The sequence below is a fragment of the Asterias rubens genome, chromosome 2 (genome assembly GCF_902459465.1).
Source record: "Asterias rubens chromosome 2, eAstRub1.3, whole genome shotgun sequence".
Lineage (NCBI taxonomy): Eukaryota > Metazoa > Echinodermata > Asteroidea > Forcipulatida > Asteriidae > Asterias > Asterias rubens.
Window position 1 is genome coordinate 18294642 of NC_047063.1, and position 25058 is coordinate 18319699.

Consider the following 25058-nt stretch of genomic DNA (forward strand, 5'->3'; position numbering starts at 1 on the left):
TAAAAAACAACAGTCAAAATGGATGGCACTTTTAATGCTTTTCAATATGTGACAAATTTAAAACACTTTTAAGAATTATTTATTCATTTACCCAAACATGGCACGAGAGAAAAAAATCAAATGGTCCCCATTAGGATTTGAACCCAAGACCTCTTTCATTACGGGCAAATATTTTGTGTATTTATTGAGAGAATTATTTTATATTGAGTAGCAGGTACATAGCTTAGATCATTATTTAGTGCTGTCTACATGTATACCAAGCACGATGCTCATAAAACGCAGAGTGCAGTGTAGCTTTGGTTTACAAAAAAATGCTGTATTTTTCTCCAAGTTAAATAATTCAGCCGTAACTGCCCTTGTTTATGGAAAGATTTTGAATCATGACCCTTAATTACCCAAATAAGAGTATAGTTTAAGTTTTTGTCGCAGTGGGTGTCTATGTCTGTCTGAGAGACGGCATCTTGCCCTTGCAGTTTTGTGTGTGTAATCACCTTAATGTTTCACCTTGATGGATGTGACTTTAAATGCAACCATTTTGTGTACAAGTCTTCTGGGTTGTGCTATTCCTCAATTCATGAAAGTGGTGTGTAAGGTGACAAAGAAGTATTTGACATTTATATTAAAAATGTGACATTGAAACCTCATCAAACATTTGACTGTTTTTTTTATTGTGTTGGCCATTCCAAACCCAGTTATTTTGTACACTATAATGATCCACTAAAAGCTAAAGTAGGAGTGCCAGCTGATTTTCTAGCTTCCGGCCAGGTAGTAGTTAAAAAGCAGGACAGTTCTTTTCAGAACTGAAAAGTCTCCCGAGTTCTGAAAATCTACTACTCGGTAGTATAATATAAGTTCTAAAAATCTACTTCTCGGTAGTATAATATAAAGCAAGACAGTTCTCTAAGGAACATAATCTACCTGGCAAGTAGATACACACATGGTGTAACGGCAAATCAAGTATATGTTGATACCTCATCATGCAATGCCCAAATCCCATTTGATAATACATAAACGATGCTCAGATGTGTATTCCAATTGCGGATTCTTCTTCCTGCGTGGACAATCATGCACCAGAGCCCAAAGCAAAAGCTGTGGTTTCAAAAAGGCCATAAGGCAACAATACACAACATTTTATTTTAAAAGCGCTTAAAGACACTGGATACTATTGGAAATTGTCAAAGACCAGTCTTCTCACTTGATGTACATGTATCTCAACAAATGCATAAAATAACAAACCTGTGAAAATTTGATCTCGATTGGTCGTCGGACTTGCGAGATAACTATGAAAGAAAAAACACCCTTGTCACACGAAGTTGTGTGCTTTCTCGAAATCAATTTCGTTGAAAATTACTTCTTTCTCAAAAACTTTGTTACTTCAGAGGGAGCCGTTTCTCACAATGTTTTATACTATCAACCTCTCCCCATTACTCGTCACCAAGAAAGGTTTTATGCTGATAATTATTTTGAGTAATTACCAATAGTGTCCACTGCCTTTAATGCCGTTTTTTCTAATCTCACATTCAGTATCCATGTGCGACTATGTAAAAGGAATGTCTCATAGTTCCTTTTACAGCACACCATGTAATGGTTTACAAGGTGCTGTAGGGGCAATATGCTGCCAATTAAACCACAAACACCGGGGTGAACCCCCTCCATTTTTCATTAAGTGCACTGGGTTCTTTTACATGCGTTGCACAACACACAGGACCAACGGCTTTATGTCCCATCCGAAGGATGAAGCAATGGTTAAGTGTCTCGCTTAAGGACACAAGTGTCACGACTGGGACTTGAACCCACACTCTGATCAAAAACACGGGAGCTTGTGTCCAATGCTCTTAACCAACTGGCCACAACACATAAGAACTTGAAAACAAAATCCACTCAGTAGACAAATAAGTTTGTTGTTTGTTTTTTTATTAAATATCGGATGGTATGTATGTATGCCTGTACAACGAAGCAAAAGGAGTGGTACAAAAAACTAAATCTTGCAAACTACCCACCTGAACATAACGATGGCTTGTTTTTCTTTATTTATCTACAACATTTGTAAGGAAATATTTGTGTTGTTTACTTTTATTTATCTGGAAATTTATACTTTGTACAAATAATTTTGATTTCAATTGTAGGCTTTTTGTAAGAAACTATTTTGAACTGGTATTTTTTTAAGTCTGTACATTATAAAGGGAACACTGGTATCAACATTTCATGAACACTAGTTTTTCACTATTTTGTAACAGTTTCAAAAATGTGAATAATTTACAATGTGATCAAATGAAACAACACAACAATGTTGAGTAGAAAACAGCTTGAAATGGTAAAACTTATATTAGTGGGGCAGATATTTGAGGAAATTGTGGCTGCGCTGATACACGCATGGAATTTAGCAAACAGTCAGAGCGTTTCAAAAACAGCGACTTCGGCTACGGCTAGATCAGTGCGTCAACCAGTGTTGAAGAATAGGCAGATGCACGCGATCTAGCCGTAGCTGTAGCCGATGTCGCAATTTCGGACACGTCCTAACAAGCAATTTGCAAAAATTTCTTAATGGCCACCACTGCTTGTTTTTCCAACAGTACAATTTTTCAAGACAAATTGGCGGTGGTCCTACGGCCAAAAGTCGTTGGCTACGTGCACAAGCGATTTGCGACATTTTCTTAATGGCTGCCTTTGCTAACTGTATAATTTTTCAACAGACAAATTTGTGAAAGCCCTGCAGCAAAATGTCTTTCTCATTAAATATACTCAGGCTGAGTGCCAAAATCTGTGCTCGTATTATTCAAGGCACAATTCCATCACCTACATGCCATACTATGATTCAAAAAACGTTCAATTTTTGTCTTTCTAAAAATACAAATATGATTGTTTGGATCTCTAAGGCCGTGTCCGAAACGACGACTTCGGCTACAGCTACGTCTAGATCAGCGCATCTACCAGTGTTGAAGAATAGCAGATGCGCGCAATCTAGCCGCAGCTGTAGCCGAAGTCGCCAGTTCGCACACGGCCTAAGCCTCAAAAGATTTTCAAGGAAGGCCAAACTTATCAAAAATCACTCAGGCTGTAACTCCAACATCTCTCATCCCTTCCTCCCACCATGGAGCAACACTCACCAAAACTTGAATAAGAACGTAAATGTGGCAAGAATTTTACTGAAAAGGTCTTTAACCTTTGACCAATATGCAAATTTGTAAGATGCCCAGGAAAACCAAAGATCAATTTAAAGTATAATAATTGGTTATAAAACAACAAAAATGTTTACAGGGGTTACATAATCACATGCAAACAAATGCCTGGAACCAAGTTTAAAAAAAAAATGTTTCACAAAATACTCAATGAAAAAAAAAGCCATTAACATAATCTACAATGCAGCTAAAATACAATTACGTCAAAGAATTTTGAAAGTATAGAAAACCCACAAATGAACGGCTTGAACTTGAACTTGTTTTTTTGTCAGCCCTTCAAAATCCAACTGTGGATTCGTCAACTAAAAAAACAGTACGATTGGAAAAAAAAAAAAAAAATGTCAACGTCAGACATAGTCTCAAAGCCCGTCTTGACAACAAAGTGTGCAACCTTAAACCGGTCTTAAACTCAAACTGTGATTAATGTAATGGAAAAAAATTAATACAAGGTCACAAGCTTCTTTCTCATTGCCGAGAAAAATATTTCTGTAAACTGCAACTCAACTTAAAAGTTTAAAATCAAGTGTAAGAACTTTTAAAAAATATTGCTATTGAATACAACGTGAAGATTACAAGGTAGTTAAAAGAAGTACTTGAAGTTTAATTTATGTACACTACTTACAAAATATAAAAGTAACTTAACGCACAGCGTGTCCAACCAAGCCCTTCATTTGAATATATTTACATATTTATTGTTGCCCAAATCATGGCTGCTAACAAATCAGTTGCAAAGTGCTCCCCCACACTAGGAAAAAGGGGGAAAAGTCAACATTTAAAAAATAAGGTTTGTGGTAACACCAGGGCCAAATTTCATAGAGCTGCTTTTTAACGGTAAGCAATTCTTTTGTGCTAACTGTAGCAGAAAATAGGCCCAGATACAAATACAAAATTGACATATTTTGGTTCATTATTTAAGAAAATAGTGTGCAATGAAGAATTTATTTCAGAAAGCTGCCATTTCTTTCATGTCACTTTTAAAAACCATGAAACGAACAAAGTCCCTAATGTGTGTTTGCATGGAAATTCCCCTAAATGGTTCATACAAATCGTTTAACAAACTAAACCAAACAGTATGACGTCAAAACACACACTGCATCAATCAAAATGAATTCAAATAAACAATGTGACACCAATTGTTTGCCCGACTCAAGCATGCGGCAACTTGGGTCGACTGAGTAAGTGAGTGAGTGAGACTGGACTTCTTGCAGGCCCAATTCATATACACTCAATGGAGGAAAAAAAACATTTAATCTGAAATAGTATTGAGATTACATCCTCTGATTTTGATACCAAGAAAGGGGAGGGAATCTTACAACTCGCTCAGCTTATGTCAGGGATCTCTATTAAATGCTGTTAATCCAATCCTCTTTGCAGCTAGTATTTATTTTCCCTATTTCAACAGTCGTCAATGTGGCACTGATAACCGTTACGAAGAAAGAAAAATTCTCATTTTTTGGCAGATGGAAAACTGACTTTAATTTTTTTTTTATAAAGTTAGCCCAATACGCTAGCAACCAAAAGCATTGAATGTTAAAATAACCAACGCACAAAAGCACAAACAAAATTCAGAAATGATTTTGAAACACAAAAACAGGACTCGTTTTTTGTGTTTGTACAAATTCTTCTGAGAAATCTCTTGCTTAAAAGGTAATTTTAAAGATCTCTGGAATATATCAAGCTTGCATTATAGTTTAAATTTTGGTCGGTCACATCAGGAGCTAATATCATAGAGCTGTTAGGAACACAAGTTTTCTTTATAATGGCAGAAACTATTTACCAGCAAAAATATCCTGTAATTATCTGCTTAGTTGACATGTTTTCAGCTTAGCAGCAAAATGACTAAGCGACTTTCGCATAGTAAGCAGTTTTTGGTCAAAGTACCATCGCTGGACCATGGCTATGGTTCGGTCCTTATTTGTATGCTTAGTTGGTCCCCATTATTTAAAAAAAGAAATGTTTGAAAATATGAAAACAATCTCACAGAATTTCCCGAGAAGGTTTTCAAAATAAACATAATATTTAAAACTGGCATCACATGTAGTTCCCATGGTCAAAATGAGATATCCTTAAGAAATGTGATTTACCTAAATATACAAGAAAACTTTTAAAAGAGTTTTTGGTAAGAAAAAGAAAATACAATCTGCAGCTCAATGAAATGTGTACAAAATGAGACAGATTTATTTATAGATAAAAACCCTCCCTATGGAGGACTCTTGTAAAATGTCACATGTTGAGGTCACTGCATATGTAATTGGCAATGACTGGACAATGACAGTAATGATTGTCAAAAGTAACAGCCATCGCAGTCATGCCAGTGACAGTCAAGGATCAAAAGGAATGCCAGTGACAATGACACTTACTGCAGTGACAATTGTGATGAAAAAGTAACAAGGACAATAATGACGCTAACCATCATAATGACACCGGTCACAATGACAACCAATGCAATGACAATTGTGATGACACCAGTCCGGAGGCAATCAAGGTTATGACAATCATAATGATACCAGCAGCAATGACAATCACAACACCACTGACAGCAACAAAGCCATATTTTCAGAAATTGTCATTTGTTTATAAGGGGAATAAAAAAAAAAAGCAAGTCACTGGACGCTGCGAGAGTAAGTTGAATAGCTACATACATCTTAGTTCTCCTTAATGACTGCACTATAACTTAGTGATATCTAATGTGACAAATCTTCAAGGATTAACAATGACAATGACAATAATAATGACAGTACATCCCCTGGGATCTAGTATCTCATTCCTCTAGGGAGACTGCGGTATGACCTGGTGATATCAGATGTCACTATTCTTCTTCATTGACAATGACAGTGACAATGACGACCCCTAGTATCTCATTCCTCTAGGGAGACTGTGATATGAACTGTTGATATCAGATGTCACTACTCTTCTTCATTAACAATGACAGTGACAATGACGACCCCTAGTATCTCATTCCTCTAGGGAGACTGCGATACGACCAGCTGTCATCGAATGTCTCCTTCTGTCTTTGTTGAGGGTTTCTTGGATGATGATGATGATGGTGTTGTGGGTAGCGTTGATGCAGTGCTTGATCGGCACTCTGAAGGGACGAGTTCGACACGGCATGAGGAGCGTTCTTCAACATCCCGCCTCGGAGTCCATCTGAATAAGAAATACAAACAAGACAGTTTTATCAAAATGTAACATCTACGTTTCGCTCTAAAGGGAAGGTCAAATGTAAGTTACACGACAACCGCAAAAAAAATTAAAAAGCTGGCTTGCTGTGGAGGAGAATTGGCGTGCTGCTTATTGTTGGGTGTATATCTTTATTGTTGTATGTAATTTTTTAAGAATGGAAGAAATTACGTTGACGCATAATCATGTTCATCTACCAAAACTATATACATGTAATTTATATACATGTATTGACCCCCTGCAGCTACATCACAAATAGCTACTGACTGCCTAGTCTTGGTTCAGGACTATTAATATCTCTACATGATCCATTACCACAAGAGGGCGCTGTCACCCGGACCGGAGAGCCACTATCACACGGACAAACACTATCCTGTGGCAGCGGTTCTCCGGCTGATAGAGGCCATAGGTGACAGAGCGCCCTCTTGTGGTAACAACTCACGGAGAGATATTAGTTACAGGAGAGTCTTGAACCAAGACAACCGTCTGCCATGTTCGCCATTTTGGGAGTCAACTTACATGAACAAAATATATGGTACGCCTGTAACATGTTACATAACATTGTCTAAAACGTGGACTACATTGTACAAGATAAACACAGGGACACAGACTCCAAAAACTGGGTCTTTAAAATATCAAAATACTCTTGGTCATGAAACATTCCAGGTATCTTTACCAAAAAAAGGTTATTTTGAAAACCCTTTGAAGACATAAAACTAATGTGGAATTTAAAAACACAATGTAGCAATATGATATTCTGTTGAGAAATGTAGGTTTTTAGTAATGATGTCTTTTCTACAACATGTAAATTCATTCACTTTTTGGATAAATACATATGTTTACAGGATACTATTAACGTGTGGTTTGCTGAGAGTAGAATGAATTAAATATAATAAAGCATGCAGAAATGATTCTGTGTTTTTTCTTTCTTTGATGACCAAGAGAGTGTTTAACAGTTAAACATGAGACATGCAATATGTGTATTACATATACTATGTGTATAACTACTCATCAAAGCACTTTGTGATACATCCGTGCCTGAAATATTCATTCATCAGGAAAAAAACAGAAAGGAAAAACTACACATGGATCTACTGTGAAATATTTTTTACGGTAAGCTAGAGTAACAAGAGGGAAAACGAGAAATCTACTGAAGCAAACGTCAAACGTGTGCTAAAAAGCTGAGCAAGTGAGCAATAGTGATTTATCGGAATGACATTGGTGACAATCTGTAAGTGGGGAAACCACAAACAAGCAAAGGTAGAAAATGATCTCCTTCACCAATACACAGGTTGTTCCGGCACAAATAAAGGAACAGTGACAAGAAGTATATCACCACTGCTTTCTGGAAGCAACGTTATGGGTTTAAACATTAAAATAATAGCAATTTTTGGTAAAACAAGTTATTGATGTATTTGCTACTGTCAAAATTGCCAGCAAGTTTCAGGCCATATTAGCGCCATAGAATTCACTAAAATAGCCATTTTGAAACGCCACTTTATCGTAGGATGGCTTCTGTATTTTCATGGATCGACGTAGTTTGTTAGCATATCGCGCTTTAGAAGGCATGAAATTATGTCTCAACAGAAAATGGTCTTTACTCATGTATCTCACAATCAAAAATTTGTTCAAACAAAATCACAAAAATGAAAAGGGACAGTTCAACAAATCACACACTGAACAATGGCCTATTAAAGGGTCTATGTAACTTTTGTTGGACAAAAAAACACAATGTCCACAGATTTACACTAAACTTACACAGTTTGAAGATAATAATAGTAGAAAGCTTCCCTGAAAATATTACGTGCTGAGGTGCTGTAGTTTTTGGGAAGTGAGTAAAACAATGTCATGAAAATTATTTTAAAGATTTACAAATGTATTTTCACGACATTGTTTTACTCATTTCTCAAAAACTACAGCACCTCAGTAAGTAATATTTTCAGGGAAGCTTTCCACTATCATTATCTTCAAACCCTGTAAGTTTAATGAAAAACTATGGACATTTTGAAAAGGTATCCAAATCCTTTAAAAGATTAGACGTTATTTTATGAAGCAATATTGATTAAGGCAGCATCTCTTCTAATAACACAGACATATTGATAACCCTCCTACAATCAAATCATTTTATTGAAAGAAAAAAAAATTCAGTTCACAGAAAAATAAACAAGACACTGTGATAGCATAGAAAGCCAGTTCGACATATTCCTGCAGTATTCTGTTCTCAGTGCATGGGACTTAGTTTATACCACAGTGGAACTTTGTGGTACTGATGCACTACGCTTGCGAATAATATGCAAACATTTGTTGAAAGCATAATTTCAGCACAGATGTTGATAGTTTTGTGGAATTTTTTGGAACACACATGTAGGAGGGTAATGGAAAACTACATAAGTAATCTAAATACACAAAATGTCTGTACTCGAGTTCTAAAACTCAAAGTCAAGACACATCGCTACAAGTGTAAGGGTTTTAGCTTGAGATCTTCAAGACAATTTGATACTCAATTGCAAAATTAGTTTCTGGGTTGGTTTTCCGGCGTTGCTCTTTTCTTACGAAAAAGAGTGTTGGTTAGTTGCTGTATAAGGAGATAGAATAAGTGGTGTGAATTGTGCTGGAAAGCGTTTGGTGAGTGTTTGGTAATTTGTGAGGAAGGTGGAGTGACGTGGTCGACCTTTCTCTTACCGTGATGAGTGGCTAACGATGACGATCAGGATTGAAGCCCTAGATGTTGGGAGGAGAGAGAAGTGGCAGCACAAGGCAAAGACGGTGTGAGTACCGGCGGATGAAGGAGAGGGGTTTGAGGTCAATGGGGTTGAAATAATATGGGGGGTCCATGGGTGTATGAGGCATGGGAAAGTGTGGGGTAATGGTGTGGTGGGTAAGGATAGGCTAAGATGATGGGGGTGAGGCTGGGTAGATGAAGATCAAGAGGTTGAGGGTTAGGTTTAAGGGGTGATTTAAGGTTGGTAAGGATAGGATAAACATAGGATAAGGATGTCTTGGGTCAAAGGAAAACATTTTGGGGTACAGGAATAAGGGATAAATCGGGGGAAAGGTTTGAGGGTAATGGAGAAGGCTCATTGGATACAGGGTGAGGGTGTTGAGGGTGTATGGAGGGAAAGGTTTGAGGGTATGGGAGAAGAGTCTTGGGGAACAGGATGAGAATGTGGGTGAGAGGAGTCAGGCGTGGGATCCACACCTCATTGCTTTGCTGATCGATGCAGAATGACTTTGTTTGTGCGCCATTGGAACGAGTCGAGATAAGACTCCATGAAGTCTGGAATCAATGTCCGACCTTTAACCTCAGAATGAGGACTGTACTCTTTATTCATTTAGAAGATATTTCTTCTTCTCTTTTCAGTGGGAAAAAAAAAAAAAAAAAAAACATTTTTCAGAGAGACACTTACATACTTTTCTCTCAACATTTCCAGGTAGTTAACGATACCCCACAATCAAACTGTTTACATTTTTCCAGAACAGCACAAAATGAAAGTACATGACCATTAAAAGTCTCACAAATTGACTTCAGTTCAATCACACATGTACTACAAAAGTGACATGAAACAACTGGAACAAAAAAAACACGCAATCAATCTAGTTATAAAAAAAAAAAAATGAAAAAACAGCATAAATTTCTACACTTTGCGGCTGTGTTGTATCAAACTCTGGATGTGTTTTGGTTCCTAACAGCGACTAGACTAAACAATCTTGCATATATCACACTTTGATTACCATGGTGCCGATCGGGATGACATAACTTACATGTAGTGCTTTCGGTTTCATTTGTCCAATGAATCAGACTATCTCACACCATAAACCAGGATAAAACAGAGAACGTAAAGTGACTAGGGGCAGGGGTGAGGGTTTTTGTTTAACTGTATTTAAATAGGGCACTTATGATCTGTCAAAGGATAAACTGAACTGAAAGCTGTGCCTATTTTCTTCAATTAGGGTCCGACAAACAGACCCATACCCCAGAGGAAAAGAAGTCTTTTAAAAAGGCAGTTTAAAATATTGTTGTAAAAATTGAAGTATGTGTTCACTGTCATTGTTGGTCACACTTTTATTTCAAGCACTTTTCTTAATCAATAAAAAACAGGACAAAATAGTATACAAATAAGATTTGTTCATCACTGCATAGCTGAAAATATTTTCATGAGTTTAAAATATGGAAAGTTACAGTCACTGTGGCAAAGACGAGTTGAATAGAAAATTCAGTCTTTCAACAAAAGACAATATATCTCTGTTAAACAAATGAACATCCATTAGTTAATTGATATAACATCCAAGTACATTTTTGTCATTTGGGGAGATAAAAAAATATCAACAAAAGGTCAAGATTGTGTTCTTGGCATAATGCATAGACATAGGTGTTGTGGTCTAGTGTACAATAGACCCCCTGAATTGGCCGCCATTTTTTATGAAACGTGAAAGGCTATCATTGCCTGAGGTCGTGCACAGTGCTTACACGCGCGCACTTTTCCATTGTTTAACATCAGAGATGGTGGTCAATGACGTCATGTGCAATCTATCTATAGATTGTGTTCTTGGCATCGACTAGGAGGACGTTTTGTACTGCGGATTTCAACGCTTAGACGCGTGTGTTTTAGTCTAGCGTACAATAGACAACAAGGATGGGACTTGGATGCAAACGGGTTTGTACCAACCTGAAGCTGGTGGTGGCCCCGACCGTCGTAGTAGCAGCTTGACCTTACGACCCCCTCTCCTGATAGCCTCGATGGCTGCAGAGTGTAGCATCCCGTCGGCGCTGTTGTTGTTGATCTCTATGATCTGATCACCAATCTACAATGGAGAACAGAGACAATCCATATAATAATAGTGGCTTCTTGTATATATATCCATCACTCAATGTCACTCAAGGCACTTCAACATTCAGTATTTTCCTGCAAGGTATGTTGGACTACGTTTGAGTTACGAGACCTACTTCTTTTACACAGCAGCATGTAATGGTTTTACAAGGTGCTGTGGCGCCACATGCAACCAATCAAACCAGGAACAGCTGGGTGAACCCCTTCTCTTTACCATAAGTGCACTGGGTTCTTTAATGTGTGATACATACCTTCACGATACCACCCAGTGCGGCTGGTCCATCCTCGGCCATACGAAGCACAAACAACGGCGTGTTTTGGAACTCACGACCCCCTCGTATGCTGAACCCGAATCCCATGGCACCACGCTCAAGCTCCACGGCGTAATAATCACCTGGTTCAATCTCTGGCTGGCTGTACATCTACAACAAACGTACAACAATTGATTGTATTACATACACTTTGCACTGGCAAGCCAAGAAATAGTCAATACAACATTGTACAAACTACAATCAAACAAAATTACCGATTGTGCACCACACAGCTGCCAAAACCGGGCAAAAGAAAACCCAGTTTGCACACACAATTCTTAGGTGTTTTGGGACAGTGTCAGTGTCCAGGACAGTGTCCTCACTATTGCATGATAATAATTGTAAAAAGGAATTTAAATAGCGCCTTATGCTAGGCCTCAAAGCACTTAAAACGAAAAAAAGAATACAATTAGGTAAAAAGCAACACATAATACAAAGAATAAAATTGTAAAAACCACTAAGGAAAAAAAACACGATTATTAAAAAAAAATAAAAAAAAATTAAAAAAAAAATGCAAAAATGGTTTGAAGATAACTGCAAAACACTTTTATTTTATTTTATTTAGATACTGATACCATAAATTTTCTAGAGTAATTTAAAAAAGAAAAGAATAGAGAGGAGAGGTTGCCGACACATCACCCTACACCAAGATCCTCAGCATCTGGTATACATGAAAAGATCAAATAGCAACACAATATATAACAAGTAGTGCTAAAATCAATACAACAGATAGAGGTAAAAGGTTAAAAGTCTTTATAAAATAAACAAATATGTAAAACTGCATCAATAAATCGCACTTACCCCTGGACTCGGCACACTTGGACCTTGAGGCCTCATGTAAGGTTGTGGATGGGACGGGTGTGGATTCTGTGGAGCTTGGTGTGGTGGAGCCTTGTGTGGTGGGGCTTGGTGTGCTGGAGGCTGGTGTGGTGCCGACTTATGTGCTGGAGGCTGGTGTGGTGGATACTGCGAATGTCTCAACTCATTATTGTACGAGTCTGTCGATGATGACGGATAGTCCCTGGGCCTATTGTAACTCTCTCTGGTTGAGTCATTGTAAGGCACGGCCGGCTGGGACTGCTGCGGCGGCTGGTAGGGGCGTGGGTGATGCTGCTGCTGGTTGTTGTAGGGGGTGGGGTTGGGGTGGGGATCGTAGGAGGGCTGAGGGGTGCTGCGAGATGATGAACCCACTTCTCGGCTGGACTCGGAAGGAGAGCGCCACCGGTTGGATGCCGGCTGCTGGGATTCATTTTGTCTGTTTGACAAGAAATTTATCAACAATTTATTTGGAGTGAAACGAAACCTTTAACATAAATTTAGGGGTCATAACTACATTGTACATCTAGATTTTTAGTGAAAATATGTCTGTACCCTAAAAGCTGGTAAGAGAGGCAAATCACATCAAAATTAATTCATTTGGAAGGATTTTCTTAAAGGCAGTGGACACTATTGGTAATTACTCAAAATAATTATCATCATAAAACCTTTCTTGATCACGAGTAATGGGGAGAGGTTGATAGTATAAAACATTCTGAGAAACAGCTCCCTCTGAAGTGATGTAGTTGTTGAGAAAGAAGTAATTTTCCACGATTTAGATTTTGACGCCTCAAGTTTAGAACTTGAGGTCTCGAAGATGGCCACAAGATGGCCAAAAAGCTTTGTCAAAAATAGATACTGATGACTAAAACAAACAAATTTAGGTACGCAAAGAATGGAATTGAATGGACCTCACAGCGGCAGCAGTGCTAACAACAGTATAAAAAAAAGGTAAAAACAATACAAAGGCACATTCAGATAAAAACCATTGATAACAAATGTTGATTTACTCTACTACAAGAACGTAAGCAGGGAGCCAATGAGGGCTCAGTAAGATGAGAGTTATATGATAGAGGGACTCTTTGCTTCTCTAGTACCTACAACCTCCTTCCCAGCTACCCTGTCAGTCACTTGGCTCTTACCTGTACTGGTCTGGTGAGGGTTTGACCGGTGATCCTGGTGAATCTCGGAAACTGTCTCTCTGCATTAGACTGGCATCACTAGTCTTGATGTGAGCTGGCATGGCTATGGCGTTAGTCATGCTCTCATTCACCTTAGAAAACAAAAACAAGAACCAACAAGAATTGTATTAAACTTGTGTTTCATATGGCTTATCAGTATTGTTCTTTGTCTGCTTTTCCTCTTTCTTTACTATGCGAAGATTCCCTCTCATGCGCCTTGAGCACCATAATTTGGTGGATTTTGCCGCCTTACAAATACTTTAATTATTATTATTATTATTATCCGAGTCTTGTTATTTTAATGCACAAAATGTCTAATGGAAGTGGTTTTTTTTTTACAAATTTTAAGAAAATTTAATCGCTAAAAAAAGTTACCTTTGGCGAATTTCCAACCGCTGTGTTCTCTGTTAAAAAGAATGAAAACAAAAGTGGTATCAATTTTGGGGGCCAAACAGTGACAGAAGTTTATATAGTAATAAGTGACAGTCAACTCAAACAACGTATATTTCTATAACATATAACAAATAAATACCAGGAAATGTACACTTAACAGAATAAATACAACAATGAAAGAAAAAGGTTAATAAAATAAAATAAAATGCAGGAGAGTCTGAAATGGAGGCAAGTCCCTAAAGAACAGAGAGGATTGTTCAAGAAACTGCAGCTATTGCCACCAAGCTCAACCATCAATTACTTGGAGAAGTCTAAACAATCTGCTTACCTGGTGGCCCTATGGTTAGCGTAACGCTAAGCCCAGCATCTTTAATCATATTGACGATATCAATGTGATTCATGTACATGATGTCTACTTTGTTGACAGCTATCAGCCGATCTCCAACTTTCACTTTGCCGCAGCGATCCGTGGGACTCCCTTCAATGATACGACCTGTAGGAGGCAAACAGGTCAAAATTTGCGAGGTAATTTTTCAGGGATGAGATTTGGCAAATGTGAAAAATGCTGGGGTAAAATATGGCTTGATGGTTTGGATTCTGTCGTATATCAGACTCTATCTTACATGCACTACAGAAACTACTTAAAGCAATTTTTTTACTTAGTTCATGTTGTCCAAGCCCCCCAAAATGGGTAAAATGCAAACAGTCAGTTTTCTTTATGGTTGATTACTTGATCTTAGAAAAACACTTAATGGAGTTCCTCATTTCAAACAATGTTCTGTAAAAACAAAACAAAAACGCAAACATTTTCTCTTCAAGTTTTCTCTGACATATCCATCCTCCCTCATCGATGTCATCACTTGATTTTATTACTTACCAATCTTGGAACCAGAGGTCAGTGTGGAGGACAAGATAACCAATCCAAAGCCCTCGTTGGGTCGTCGATTGATGGTCACATCGTACGGGAAGCTGCTGCCGTTGGGTCTGGTTGGACTGACGGGACTCTGTGGGGGTTGGTGTTGGAGCTGTGATGGGGGCCGTCTCTCAGCAAGATTCTTGTCAACTTAAAAAAAAAAAAAACCTTTTGTTTGAGTGCTACAATTAATTGAGGTTTGCGTATACACAATGTGATAAATCTCTTCTAGAACAACCAACGCTTTGACAAATCAATGCCATTCCTCCTGAAGACAATCAGAGCATACTGATTGAAGTTGAGTTGTCAAACCATCAATGCGTCTCAGAATCACCCCAATATAAACCTCACTTGAAAATGCATCACTTTGAAAAACTTGTCATTTGTAGCATTTCTTTAATTTGATTTTGAATTACATATGTTTCCTCCATATCATTTTACCTGGTACATTAGCTAGAGAAACCTTTCTCCTTATTCCCAGCGAGACTCGGCCAGACTTGGCTGCAGTCACCATGAGAGTGACCACAGTCTTATGGGAGGAGCCAAGTACCGACTGGCCATCAACGTACAGCAGCTCATCACCAGTAGCCAGACGGCCATCTAAATCAGCCGCACCCTGTAGGATGATTGCTCCGATGGCCACCTATTAATCCAGAGAAGAAAGTAGATTTTAAGTCAAAAGGTTTATATCATTGTGTCAGTGCAAAAGCTATACACCTCAAGGGGAAACTGCCTGGGGAAACTGCCTGGCAAAACTTTAAATGACTTGGGGTTTAACAAAGTAAAAATTTACTAGAGTTGGACTTGAACCAATGACCTCAGAATTAACGTGCCAGCGCTGTATAAACTGAGCTATCTACATTGGAGCCCTATGTTGGCAATCTCCCACAGTGCACAAATGCAGATCTCCTAAAATAGCACTAACATTACACTTGAAATTAAAACTGTCAAAATGTTGTATCTCGCTTTAAATAGCCTGGATGTACACAAGATTGCCTCAAGAATTGTTGTGCAAGATAGAATAATATTTTGCAAAATCAAGTAACAATGTTTTTTGCACCGAGCGATGATATAGGAATTTCCTTCAAGAAACAAAAACTTTACATCGCAACTGTCTTTAAGTAAACAGCATTTATTCTACATGATGCTTCTAAATGTAACCTTAAACTATAGACATGAAGATGCCAACCTGTCTACAGCCATTCTGGATGTATCCAAATTCAGGGATCGATGGCAATTTTTCTTTATATTAAGAGTTTATCAGTTCACAAATCAATGTTTTATTTTATTTTTTCACTAGGCAAACGCTGTATCCAGCCAGTAGTAATCCGATACCAAACAGGGCACCAGCAAGATTTCTATCAGTAAGTAATGCCACCACATTATTAATCTCGACAACTGCGAATAACATGTTTGAAATGGTATCCAAAGGTTCACCATTGAAATTTCATTCCATTGTCCGCACACTGGCTTTACTTTCCTTTAAAAAACAATCTTCTTTCAAAATGTAACAAAAAGCAAAACATTTTACTGCTTTGAAAGGGAAGGTGTAAGTTTGGTAATCACTCTTAAAATTAATGGCGATAAAAACTGACGTTTTAAATCCTACAGCAGCTTTCGATAATATACATGTAAAGCGTTTTGAGAAACATTTCACTTGCCAAGTAATGTGGTGATGTAAAATGATATAAGACTTGCAGCCCCCAAAATTGAATCTGAGAAGCGTTACTGTCACTAACATCTTTGTATGTATTCATACTACAAACTATTCTTCCTACGTGGACATATTCGCTCTGGATTTTCGGTTTCTGGATCAAAAAATGCCTAATTATGCCAGACTTTTATTTATTGATTACAGCTCGGCCCTTAACATGTTTTTCGCCTTTTAAATTATATGACAAGTTGACTCTTCTAGGGTTAAATGTTAATCTTTGTAAATGGGTTTTAGACTTTCTATTGGATCGTTCTCAGATTGTCAGAGTCGGAAATAATTATTCCAAACCCTTGGTTTTAAATACCGGCTATCTCAAAAACACATCAATCTTTTAAAATGAATTTTTCACATTCAATATGATTAAAACAATCGATCGGTTAAAAAACCAAAAGGAATATTTTTGTTTTAAACTGACCTGAGATCCTTCTTCGATTCCTCCCACAATCCGGAAACCGAATCCATTGTCCAGCTTCTTGAGGAACACCGTCGTCTCAATGTAGTTGCCTTCCTCGCTGCTTGAAGATGACCTGGGTACCTGCTTGGCTCTAGAGGGCGGTCTTTGGTCGTTAACACCGTTAGATCCTGCGCATGATGAGAAATATATCATATAAGAATAGTAATAGTGGCTTCTTATATAGCGCGTATATTAGTGGAACATGCAGTCGGTCAGGAAAACTAACAAAAAATCACTTTTCAAATAAATGACACAAATTTTGGAAGTTGGCAGGTTTGCGAACGATCGATCAGTTTACAAGAAACATAAATATTTTGTTGATAGGCCTCAAGAGTTTGACCAAAACTTACTATTAACTGGCGAAGAATTAAGGTGTGGCTTAGGGGTCCTGCTTCTTGGTCCAGTATTTTCACCTCCTGGTCTTGACCTTCGGCTATCTTGACCTCTACTATCATCATGATGACCTCGTGGGTCCCGCCTTAGAGACCGTGTCCCGTTCTCGATTGCTGGTGGGCTCCGCCTCTCTGCCTTTGGCGACCTCGGGGGAAGCCGACTGTCCCTGGGATCAAAGTCAAATTTTGGCGTCCTGGCTCGTTCGGGCCTGGAGCCCGCCCTCTCACGCTCGGGACTGCGTGGTCTGCGTTTGCGCTCAAGGCTTCTGGTCTCGTAGTCCACACTTGGCCGATCCGTCTCTTTGTTTGGCCTTCTAGGGTCAACTGATCGACGATCGTGATCCACAGGCTTACGGTCATCGTGGGGCGGTCTCCTCGGGTCACCTCTTCGATTTCCGTGATCGTTCGGCCTCCTGTCACCATCTCTGTCGAGGTCATGGTTTGGGCCGTGATCGTTATAACGTCCGTGATTGACTGAATTGTTATTGGCTACTTTCTCAGGATCCCTGTGGTAGCGATCACCCCTTCCGTCTCGGTCGTGCTGCGCACGGGTGCGCTCATCATTATGTTCCTGTTCGCGTTTCACAGTCCTAGGGCTTCGGATTCCCCGTCCATGTTTAGGATGTCTCATATTGTCATGGGAGTCGTATTCATCACTAGAATAATCCTCTCCTGTAAGTAAATAAGATAAACAAAATTTTCCTTTAAAAAAATGTGTAACTACACAAGTCACAGTACTGGTTCCGCATTTGTTTTGGAGTTTTAGGGGTTTTAAAGATGCTAGGACAATTTTAGAAAGTTTAAATCTACATGTAAATGTACAAATTTGGGGGAAATGGCTTGCTGGTGACATCTAAATTTGACCCATAAACATCACACAGAGTTTTCCAGCAGCCTAAATTTCCCAATTCACTGTATGTTGTAAAGACAAGGTGTTGCTTTCTTTCTCCTTTTTTCCCCCGTGAAGATGAGCAGCGTATACCGTTCGAATCAAAACGTCAAGACCAAACCGGCTCTTTTCAGAGAATTACTGAAGAGAATTATTACATGGTTGTACCCTGCAAGTTTAACATTATTTGTAGTTTATTCTTACTAGAAGTACATTGTAGGCCTACATGTATTTGTGGTGACTTGCCTTTCATTATTTATGTTCAAGTGATTGTACATGGAGTTGTCTGATCCCCAAAGGAGCTTCCAATCCTTTCTAGTGATTAACCCCCAGAATGACCCCTGAGTAGCTGCCAACCTGGACGATGACCTCGGGGGTCAGTCAAAACCTTTTAACGCTGAGCCTCAACATCTCGGGTCTCAGGAGCACATTCAGATTGCCAAACTATGGCGCACATAATGCCAAGAATGTTATCTTGTGTTTTTAGGAAACAAACATGAACTTTTTGGGGGTACACAAGTGTGTAACACAACAGACTCCTCTATTCTTCTGGTTCTCCCTTAATCTAGACCCAAAAATATTTCTACCGCCATGGTTTTACTACACTTACTGAAATAACAAATTTAATGACTTTAGTTTCGAATCCCACTCCAGTAATATGCCTATGGATTTTTTTCACAGGACTTGGGAAAGTACTGAGTATACAGCGCTAACACACATTGGCGTAAGGGTAAAACAAAATTATATTCTTTATCCCCGATGCAAATTTGACATCTCTTAGACTTTAGTTTCATAACGATTAAGCGAATATTTCTTTTACAGATTCCAAACTTGAAACCAGAATCTCTTTTTTGTTTCTCATTATTTAGGAGACACTAGTATGGTCATGGATTAGGCAATAAAAAATCTATCCCTTTTTCTTTTTTTTTCTTTTCAAAGAGAAAACAAAATTAAAAAGAAGGCAACTTATAAAACAGAAGCTGGCGGGGACGCCAAACATGTTGGTTTTATATTTGGCCCTAGTTCCATACTGAGAAGTTTCTCAGAGTTGCTGTTACTACCATGCTGACATTTGTTTAACCTTTTTGTTTTGCCTGTGATGTATGGAGGTCCTCAAAATATTTTCCAATCTGGCAGAGAAGGCTCACAATAAGCATCCATGATTCATTATCTCAGATGTTATGTTTACGGTACTCTGAACACTGCACAGCCAGTTTTTAGCTGAATGGTTTTATTTCCCTTCACTATGAGTGAATTTTGCTAGATCAGACAGTGGAATAGATAGGGGGAACATTTGGGAGGAATTAATCATAACCATTGTTATTTAGAGACGCAAAGTACTTTTTCTTTCCACAAAATTCTATGGTCAAAGTGCCTTTCATTGGACTTTTGTTATATAATGACTTCTTACCTCTTCATATTCGCCAAGCTGACCCTCCTAATTTTTAAGGTACTTTTAAAGACTCATTTGTTTGAATCAATATTTTTGTAACCAAAAAAGCTTTATATGTGTTATTTCATTGTTTTCTGTTGCGCATAGAGGCTCCTGCTTTTATAAGCTATCTAAACGTCTCAGATTATTATTATTAAGATCAGCATTTGAAAAATGAAATTTAATTGTCACTTTCATTTCTTTGTTCATTTATTTATCAGACAATGTCGATTTAAAAAGAAAAAAGGAAGAAAATTACTTCAACTGAAACAGCAGAGAACAAAGTGATGGTGTGAAGGATAAGAATAAACTATCCACTAATAGTCAATTTGTGGGCGGGTATAACCAAATAATAATTCTATTTTGAGTGACTGTTGGCTCTGAAAAGAGTCGGTTTTGTCTTGATGTCTCAAACAGTATACTCTGCTCATCTTCAGGAGAAGAAGCAGAGTATACTGAAGATGAGGAAGACGATCAGAGCAAACTGAAGATGAGCAGAGTATACTGTTCAAAACGCTGAGACCAAACCGGTTCTTTTCAGAGCCAAAACTCCCTCGAAGGAGAATTAATTACATCATGGTTTACAATGTACATACCCGCAAGTTTTTATTATTTAGCAGAGAAAAAGAAATATTATATATCAGTGGTATCAAGAAAGGTCTTCAGAGACTGTTTACATTGGCAATTGAGGTCACTGTAAGCCCATCATCATATGGTGCATATCAAAATAAACGCCTGTTAAAAATAGTTTCTTTCCTTACAAAACAGATTGGTTTGCTGGAAAGGGCAGGCGGCTATTTTATGTTTCAAACTGGAAGTTATTTAACTTTTGTAGCCTTATAGAACAGATTGGTTTACTGGAAAGGGCAGATAGCTATTTCATGTGTCAAACTGGAAGTAAATTAACTTAAACAGCAGTCTCATGGCCAATTTGGTCTCACGGCTGAGCAGTTCAGGCTCATGTTCTAGGCCAAATTTCATAAAGCTGCAGACGTCTTTACTTACAACTTTGGTGCTTAGCAGAGACAAATAAGTCAGGTGAAATTCAAACCCACGACCATTGCATTGCTAGAGCAGATGTCTTACCACTAGACCACTCAGCTAGCCCGTCAGCTAGAGGCAGTTCGAATCCCACATGTAAGCAGCGGGTACCGCAACGATAATTCCGGTACCTGCGGGCTGTTCACACTGGTGCTCAGATAATTCACCACCCAAAGAAGGGAACACGGCTGTATAGTGGAACAATATGACATGTTCAACACACATTGCAAACAGGTATTCACACGGTACCAAAGTACTTGAAGAGGTACATGCACATACCTTTCTGAGGTCCGTTACTCAACGGCCGATGGTTCCTGTCCGAGGTTCGATAGTCTCGTACTGGGTCCTCAATCTTATCCCTTGGTTCTGGCGTCTTGGGCTGTGCATAAAGAAACAACAAAGAGGAAACAAATAGTCATTATCTTGAGAAGATCAAAGAACATGAATCCTTTCTCGGACTTCTGAGTGTTGATGTCCGTTCGCGAATGCTGAGACCAGAGATGCGGTTTGCACCCGCTGTCACCTCCCACCCGCTGTCACCTCGCTACACATGTGGATGGATTTGACGTTCATGTGAAATATACTACGACAGTTTTTTGCTGTTTTCTCAGCAAGTAGACACTGTGTTCAGGTGAAACATTTACACTTGACTTGAATAGTAATATTCTTCAAAATTTTGCCTATAAAAAAAGCATCAAGTTGACAAAAACCAATCTATAAATGACCACACCCTAGGCCACACCCTACCTTTAACTGGTGTTAAAATTGATCCATCCCATACCAACACATAACGGAGAAGAACAGCGTTATCAAAAATTGCTGGCAAGTGTGCTGTAAAATAAGGCGTCAATGTCTGACCCTAACACAAAGGAATCTAAAAGTTCAGCTGATATCAGTCCAAGCGTTCTTTGTGGATAATGTTTATCATGTACTTTTTTAATCCTGCCAAGGAGTTGTGTTACCCCCGCTGAGATAAACAAAAATACTGACAGGCCACGAACTGGCAATTGGAACAAAGAGTTTCCTTCCCCAAGAAGTGAGAAGAATCCATCAGATAAACAAAAACACTGGGAGAAAATAGAGCTAAAGACGGAGAGATAAACACTGGTTTGGATTTATGAGAGGGTTGGGATTGAGTTTCAGGTTGGAGTTGCGTGGGTAGGCTTGAGATACTACTGGATGCCACTGGTGATCTTTGATCCGAACCCCATTAACTGATGGCAGGCCAGGCAAACAAACACGATTCGATCAGACAGATATTTTGTATGACTCAGTTATTCTCTACAAGAATCAGGCCTGGAAATTCATCTTAACAAGGGCCATTTTCATTTTGCAAAGGGCACTTTTATTGGAAAATGTTAAAGTCTGAGGGGAACCTAAGTCACTGTGGTCAAGTGGTTAGACTGCAGGACTTGCAATCACAAGGTTGTGGGTTCGAATTCCCCAGCTAACTGCTGATTTCACAATGAATAGAATAAATATTGTCGTCTAGTTACTGAATCACAATTTCTTGATTTGTGCAGTTCATAATCATAGACGTTAAACCAATGTTTGTATGAGAGAGATTGGCTGTTGCCAGCTTGGCATTTATAACCCCTGGTGGGAGTTTGCCGAGTTCCCTTGACGGGAAGATCATCTAAACAAACAAACAAACAACAAACTTTTGAAGGGGCACCAAGGCCACGACATGGGGCAACGGAGGTCATTATTACTTTTGCGTGTAGTCCATCCACTATGTGTATGTGACTTAATGGCAGGCTTTGAACTTGCTCTTGAAGGGAAATTGCAATTTTTATCTGTTAGGGAGCTCTTCTCTATGAGGAAAACTGGAGAAAAAAAATTAGGGCTCAACTTCTTTTCTTTTTTATCAAAAAAATATTGACTCTGTAACTTTCTTCCACTTCCAGTTTGGTTTTTAGAGCTCTTCTCAAAATGTCAAGTCACAAAGCATTTTTCAAAAGCTACACAGTTTAGATCTCACAGCATGATCACCATGTAAAGGGGGATGTCTTTTCAGCAGCTGGGTATACATTAAACCAAGACGCTGCTATTCTGTGAGCTCAAATAAAATTACTAGTTTCTGGGTCATTCTGTTATTATAAGACTACGGTGGGTGCTCCATTTTTGTGACCTACAAAAGTCTTATATATCCAAATATTATCCTTCCCAAGAATTGTTTGGTTTTTGTTTTTTTTTTGTTTTTTTTTCAAGAGAGAGAACAATTTATTTAACTTTTATAAACTACTGTTTACAACTAGTATGCCTGGTCCAAATTTTGTCGAAAGACTGTATTTTTGAAGAATGTTTATTCTGAAAGAATGCAGAATGCTGACAAATTCATGTAACATTGGTTTGGCTGTTGGACTAGAGATAATGGCAGGATCTAGACAATAATTAATTTGTTACTTTTTAATGAACTACTTATCATTGTTGAATTACTTCATGCAACCTTAAAAGCATTGGACACCTTTGGTTATCGTGAAAGACCAGTCTTCTCACTTGGTGTATCTCAACATACATATATGCACAAAATAATTGGTAGTCCAAGTTGCGGGATAATAATGTAGGAAAAAACACCCTTGTCACATGAAGTTGTGTGCTTTCAGATGCTTCATTTCGGGACCTCAAAATCTAATTCTGAGGTCTTGAAATCAAATTCGTTGAAAATTACTTGTTCTCGAAAACTACATTACTTCAGAGGGAGCCATTTCTCACAATGTTTTATTTTATCAACAGCTCTACATTGCTCATTACAAAGTAAGCTTTTAGCCAAACAAATATTTTGAGTAATTACCAATAGTATCCACTGCCTTTATAACTTTCTTGTCTATAAAACAGCTATACTACAGGCTGGATGCTTTGATTGCTTCAGACAGTAGACTTGACAGCCCCATACCTATGCTACCATGCTGAGTTAATCTTCAAGTGTCACATTGAATTCCAGCCTTGGTGTTCAATTTACAACTGAGACACTTTCTTTGGATAACTCCACCAATTTTCTCTAGACAAGAATTATGATGAGAGAATTGACCTTATTTCCCGATCTTTGACAGGTGTTGCTCAATTGTTGTAATTGAGTACAAATCCAATGACATAGTTAGTTCCAAAAATAAAAAAATATATCATTGTTTGAGATTCTCTCAATTAGTGAAGGCAATAAACCTTCTCTTTGCTGAATAGTAGCCTACATGTAGCGAATTATTTGTTTTACGGTGTTGAGTAGTTAGTTACTTGGGCAACTATTACTCAAAAAGTTCAACTTATTGCTGCAATTCTGCAATCAGGAAATGTGGTTGATCCGGTTATTACACGGAGGCCATGGCCTCTGTTGCCCCTTGGTATTGACCTTGGTGCCCCTTCAGAACTTTCCCGTAGACTTTGCTTTCAGATAACCCCATGGTGGTGCCCTTCTCAAAATGAAAATGGCACAAACCTCCAAAAGATTAAATTCCAGGCCTGTAATGTATAGGCATATAGCCTTATATGGTCATTTCAATCAAAGAATACAAGAAAAGCAGTTCAAGAATCAAGCAGAGCTACATTATACATGTACAGTTGTTGCACGCTGTGACGGCATCCATGGCTTTTTGTACACCCGAGGGGAAGGGTGCCATTTGCCACCGAGGGTGTACAAAACCCATGGACCCCAGTCACAGCGTGCAACAATTGTTTTGTTATACCTTGGTAACATTGTTATTCCTCTTCTCGAAGTTCTGTTGTCATCTTTAAACATTATTATGACAGAGCAATGCATAGTTTAGTCATGGTTACATACGCAGACGAACAGTTCAAATAAGAAACAATTCTTCACCTGTTCCCTCGAACCTGCACGTTTCGTACAGTGCTGGAAATTGACCAACGGTGGGAACCATCAAGGTGATGTACACCGGTGTATATCACTTTTCATGTTACCCGGCGCGCTGTGCATTACCGTAGCACACATCTATAGCCATGATACATGCGTATTTGTTGCACGGCATGTGATTGGTTCTCGACCAATCAAACTTCACAATTTGTAGAGAGGTATAACAAGTATACTTGTTAACCTTGCCTAGATTTGGCTTAAGGGTTTGGGTGCTTTTTATAGGATATAAACACAATGTTCACAGATTTACTTACATTAAACTTACACGGTTTGAAGGAAATGATAATAGAAAACATCTCAGGCATGTCAGGAGCCGAAGAAAAAAAACCTGTGCAACGTTTTTACCAGTACTATTAACATACTAGTACTGGTACATCTCTGTATGCTGAAACATTTTTTGTCTCACCGAGATGAAAGTTATTTTTGTGTCATCGTTTTACTCATTTCTAAAAAAAACTACAGCACCTCA

General features: G+C 38.5%; 1 protein-coding gene across 1 annotated transcript in view; it reads right to left on the bottom strand.

Moving 5' to 3' along the window:
- Positions 1–4657: 4657 nt before the first annotated feature.
- Positions 4658–25058, bottom strand: part of LOC117304051 (membrane-associated guanylate kinase, WW and PDZ domain-containing protein 1-like) — a 77418-nt gene continuing 57017 nt past the window's right edge. Inside the window, exons 13-24 of the mRNA XM_033788537.1 lie at positions 21004–21103; positions 17321–18034; positions 16932–17098; positions 15244–15445; positions 14767–14952; positions 14218–14382; positions 13872–13900; positions 13458–13588; positions 12301–12754; positions 11440–11610; positions 11027–11162; positions 4658–6326 (exon numbers count right to left, since the gene is read on the bottom strand). Coding sequence (XP_033644428.1) covers positions 6127–6326; positions 11027–11162; positions 11440–11610; positions 12301–12754; positions 13458–13588; positions 13872–13900; positions 14218–14382; positions 14767–14952; positions 15244–15445; positions 16932–17098; positions 17321–18034; positions 21004–21103 — 2655 coding nt within the window. The 3' untranslated portion in view covers positions 4658–6126. The remainder of the gene's footprint in view (positions 6327–11026; positions 11163–11439; positions 11611–12300; positions 12755–13457; positions 13589–13871; positions 13901–14217; positions 14383–14766; positions 14953–15243; positions 15446–16931; positions 17099–17320; positions 18035–21003; positions 21104–25058) is intronic.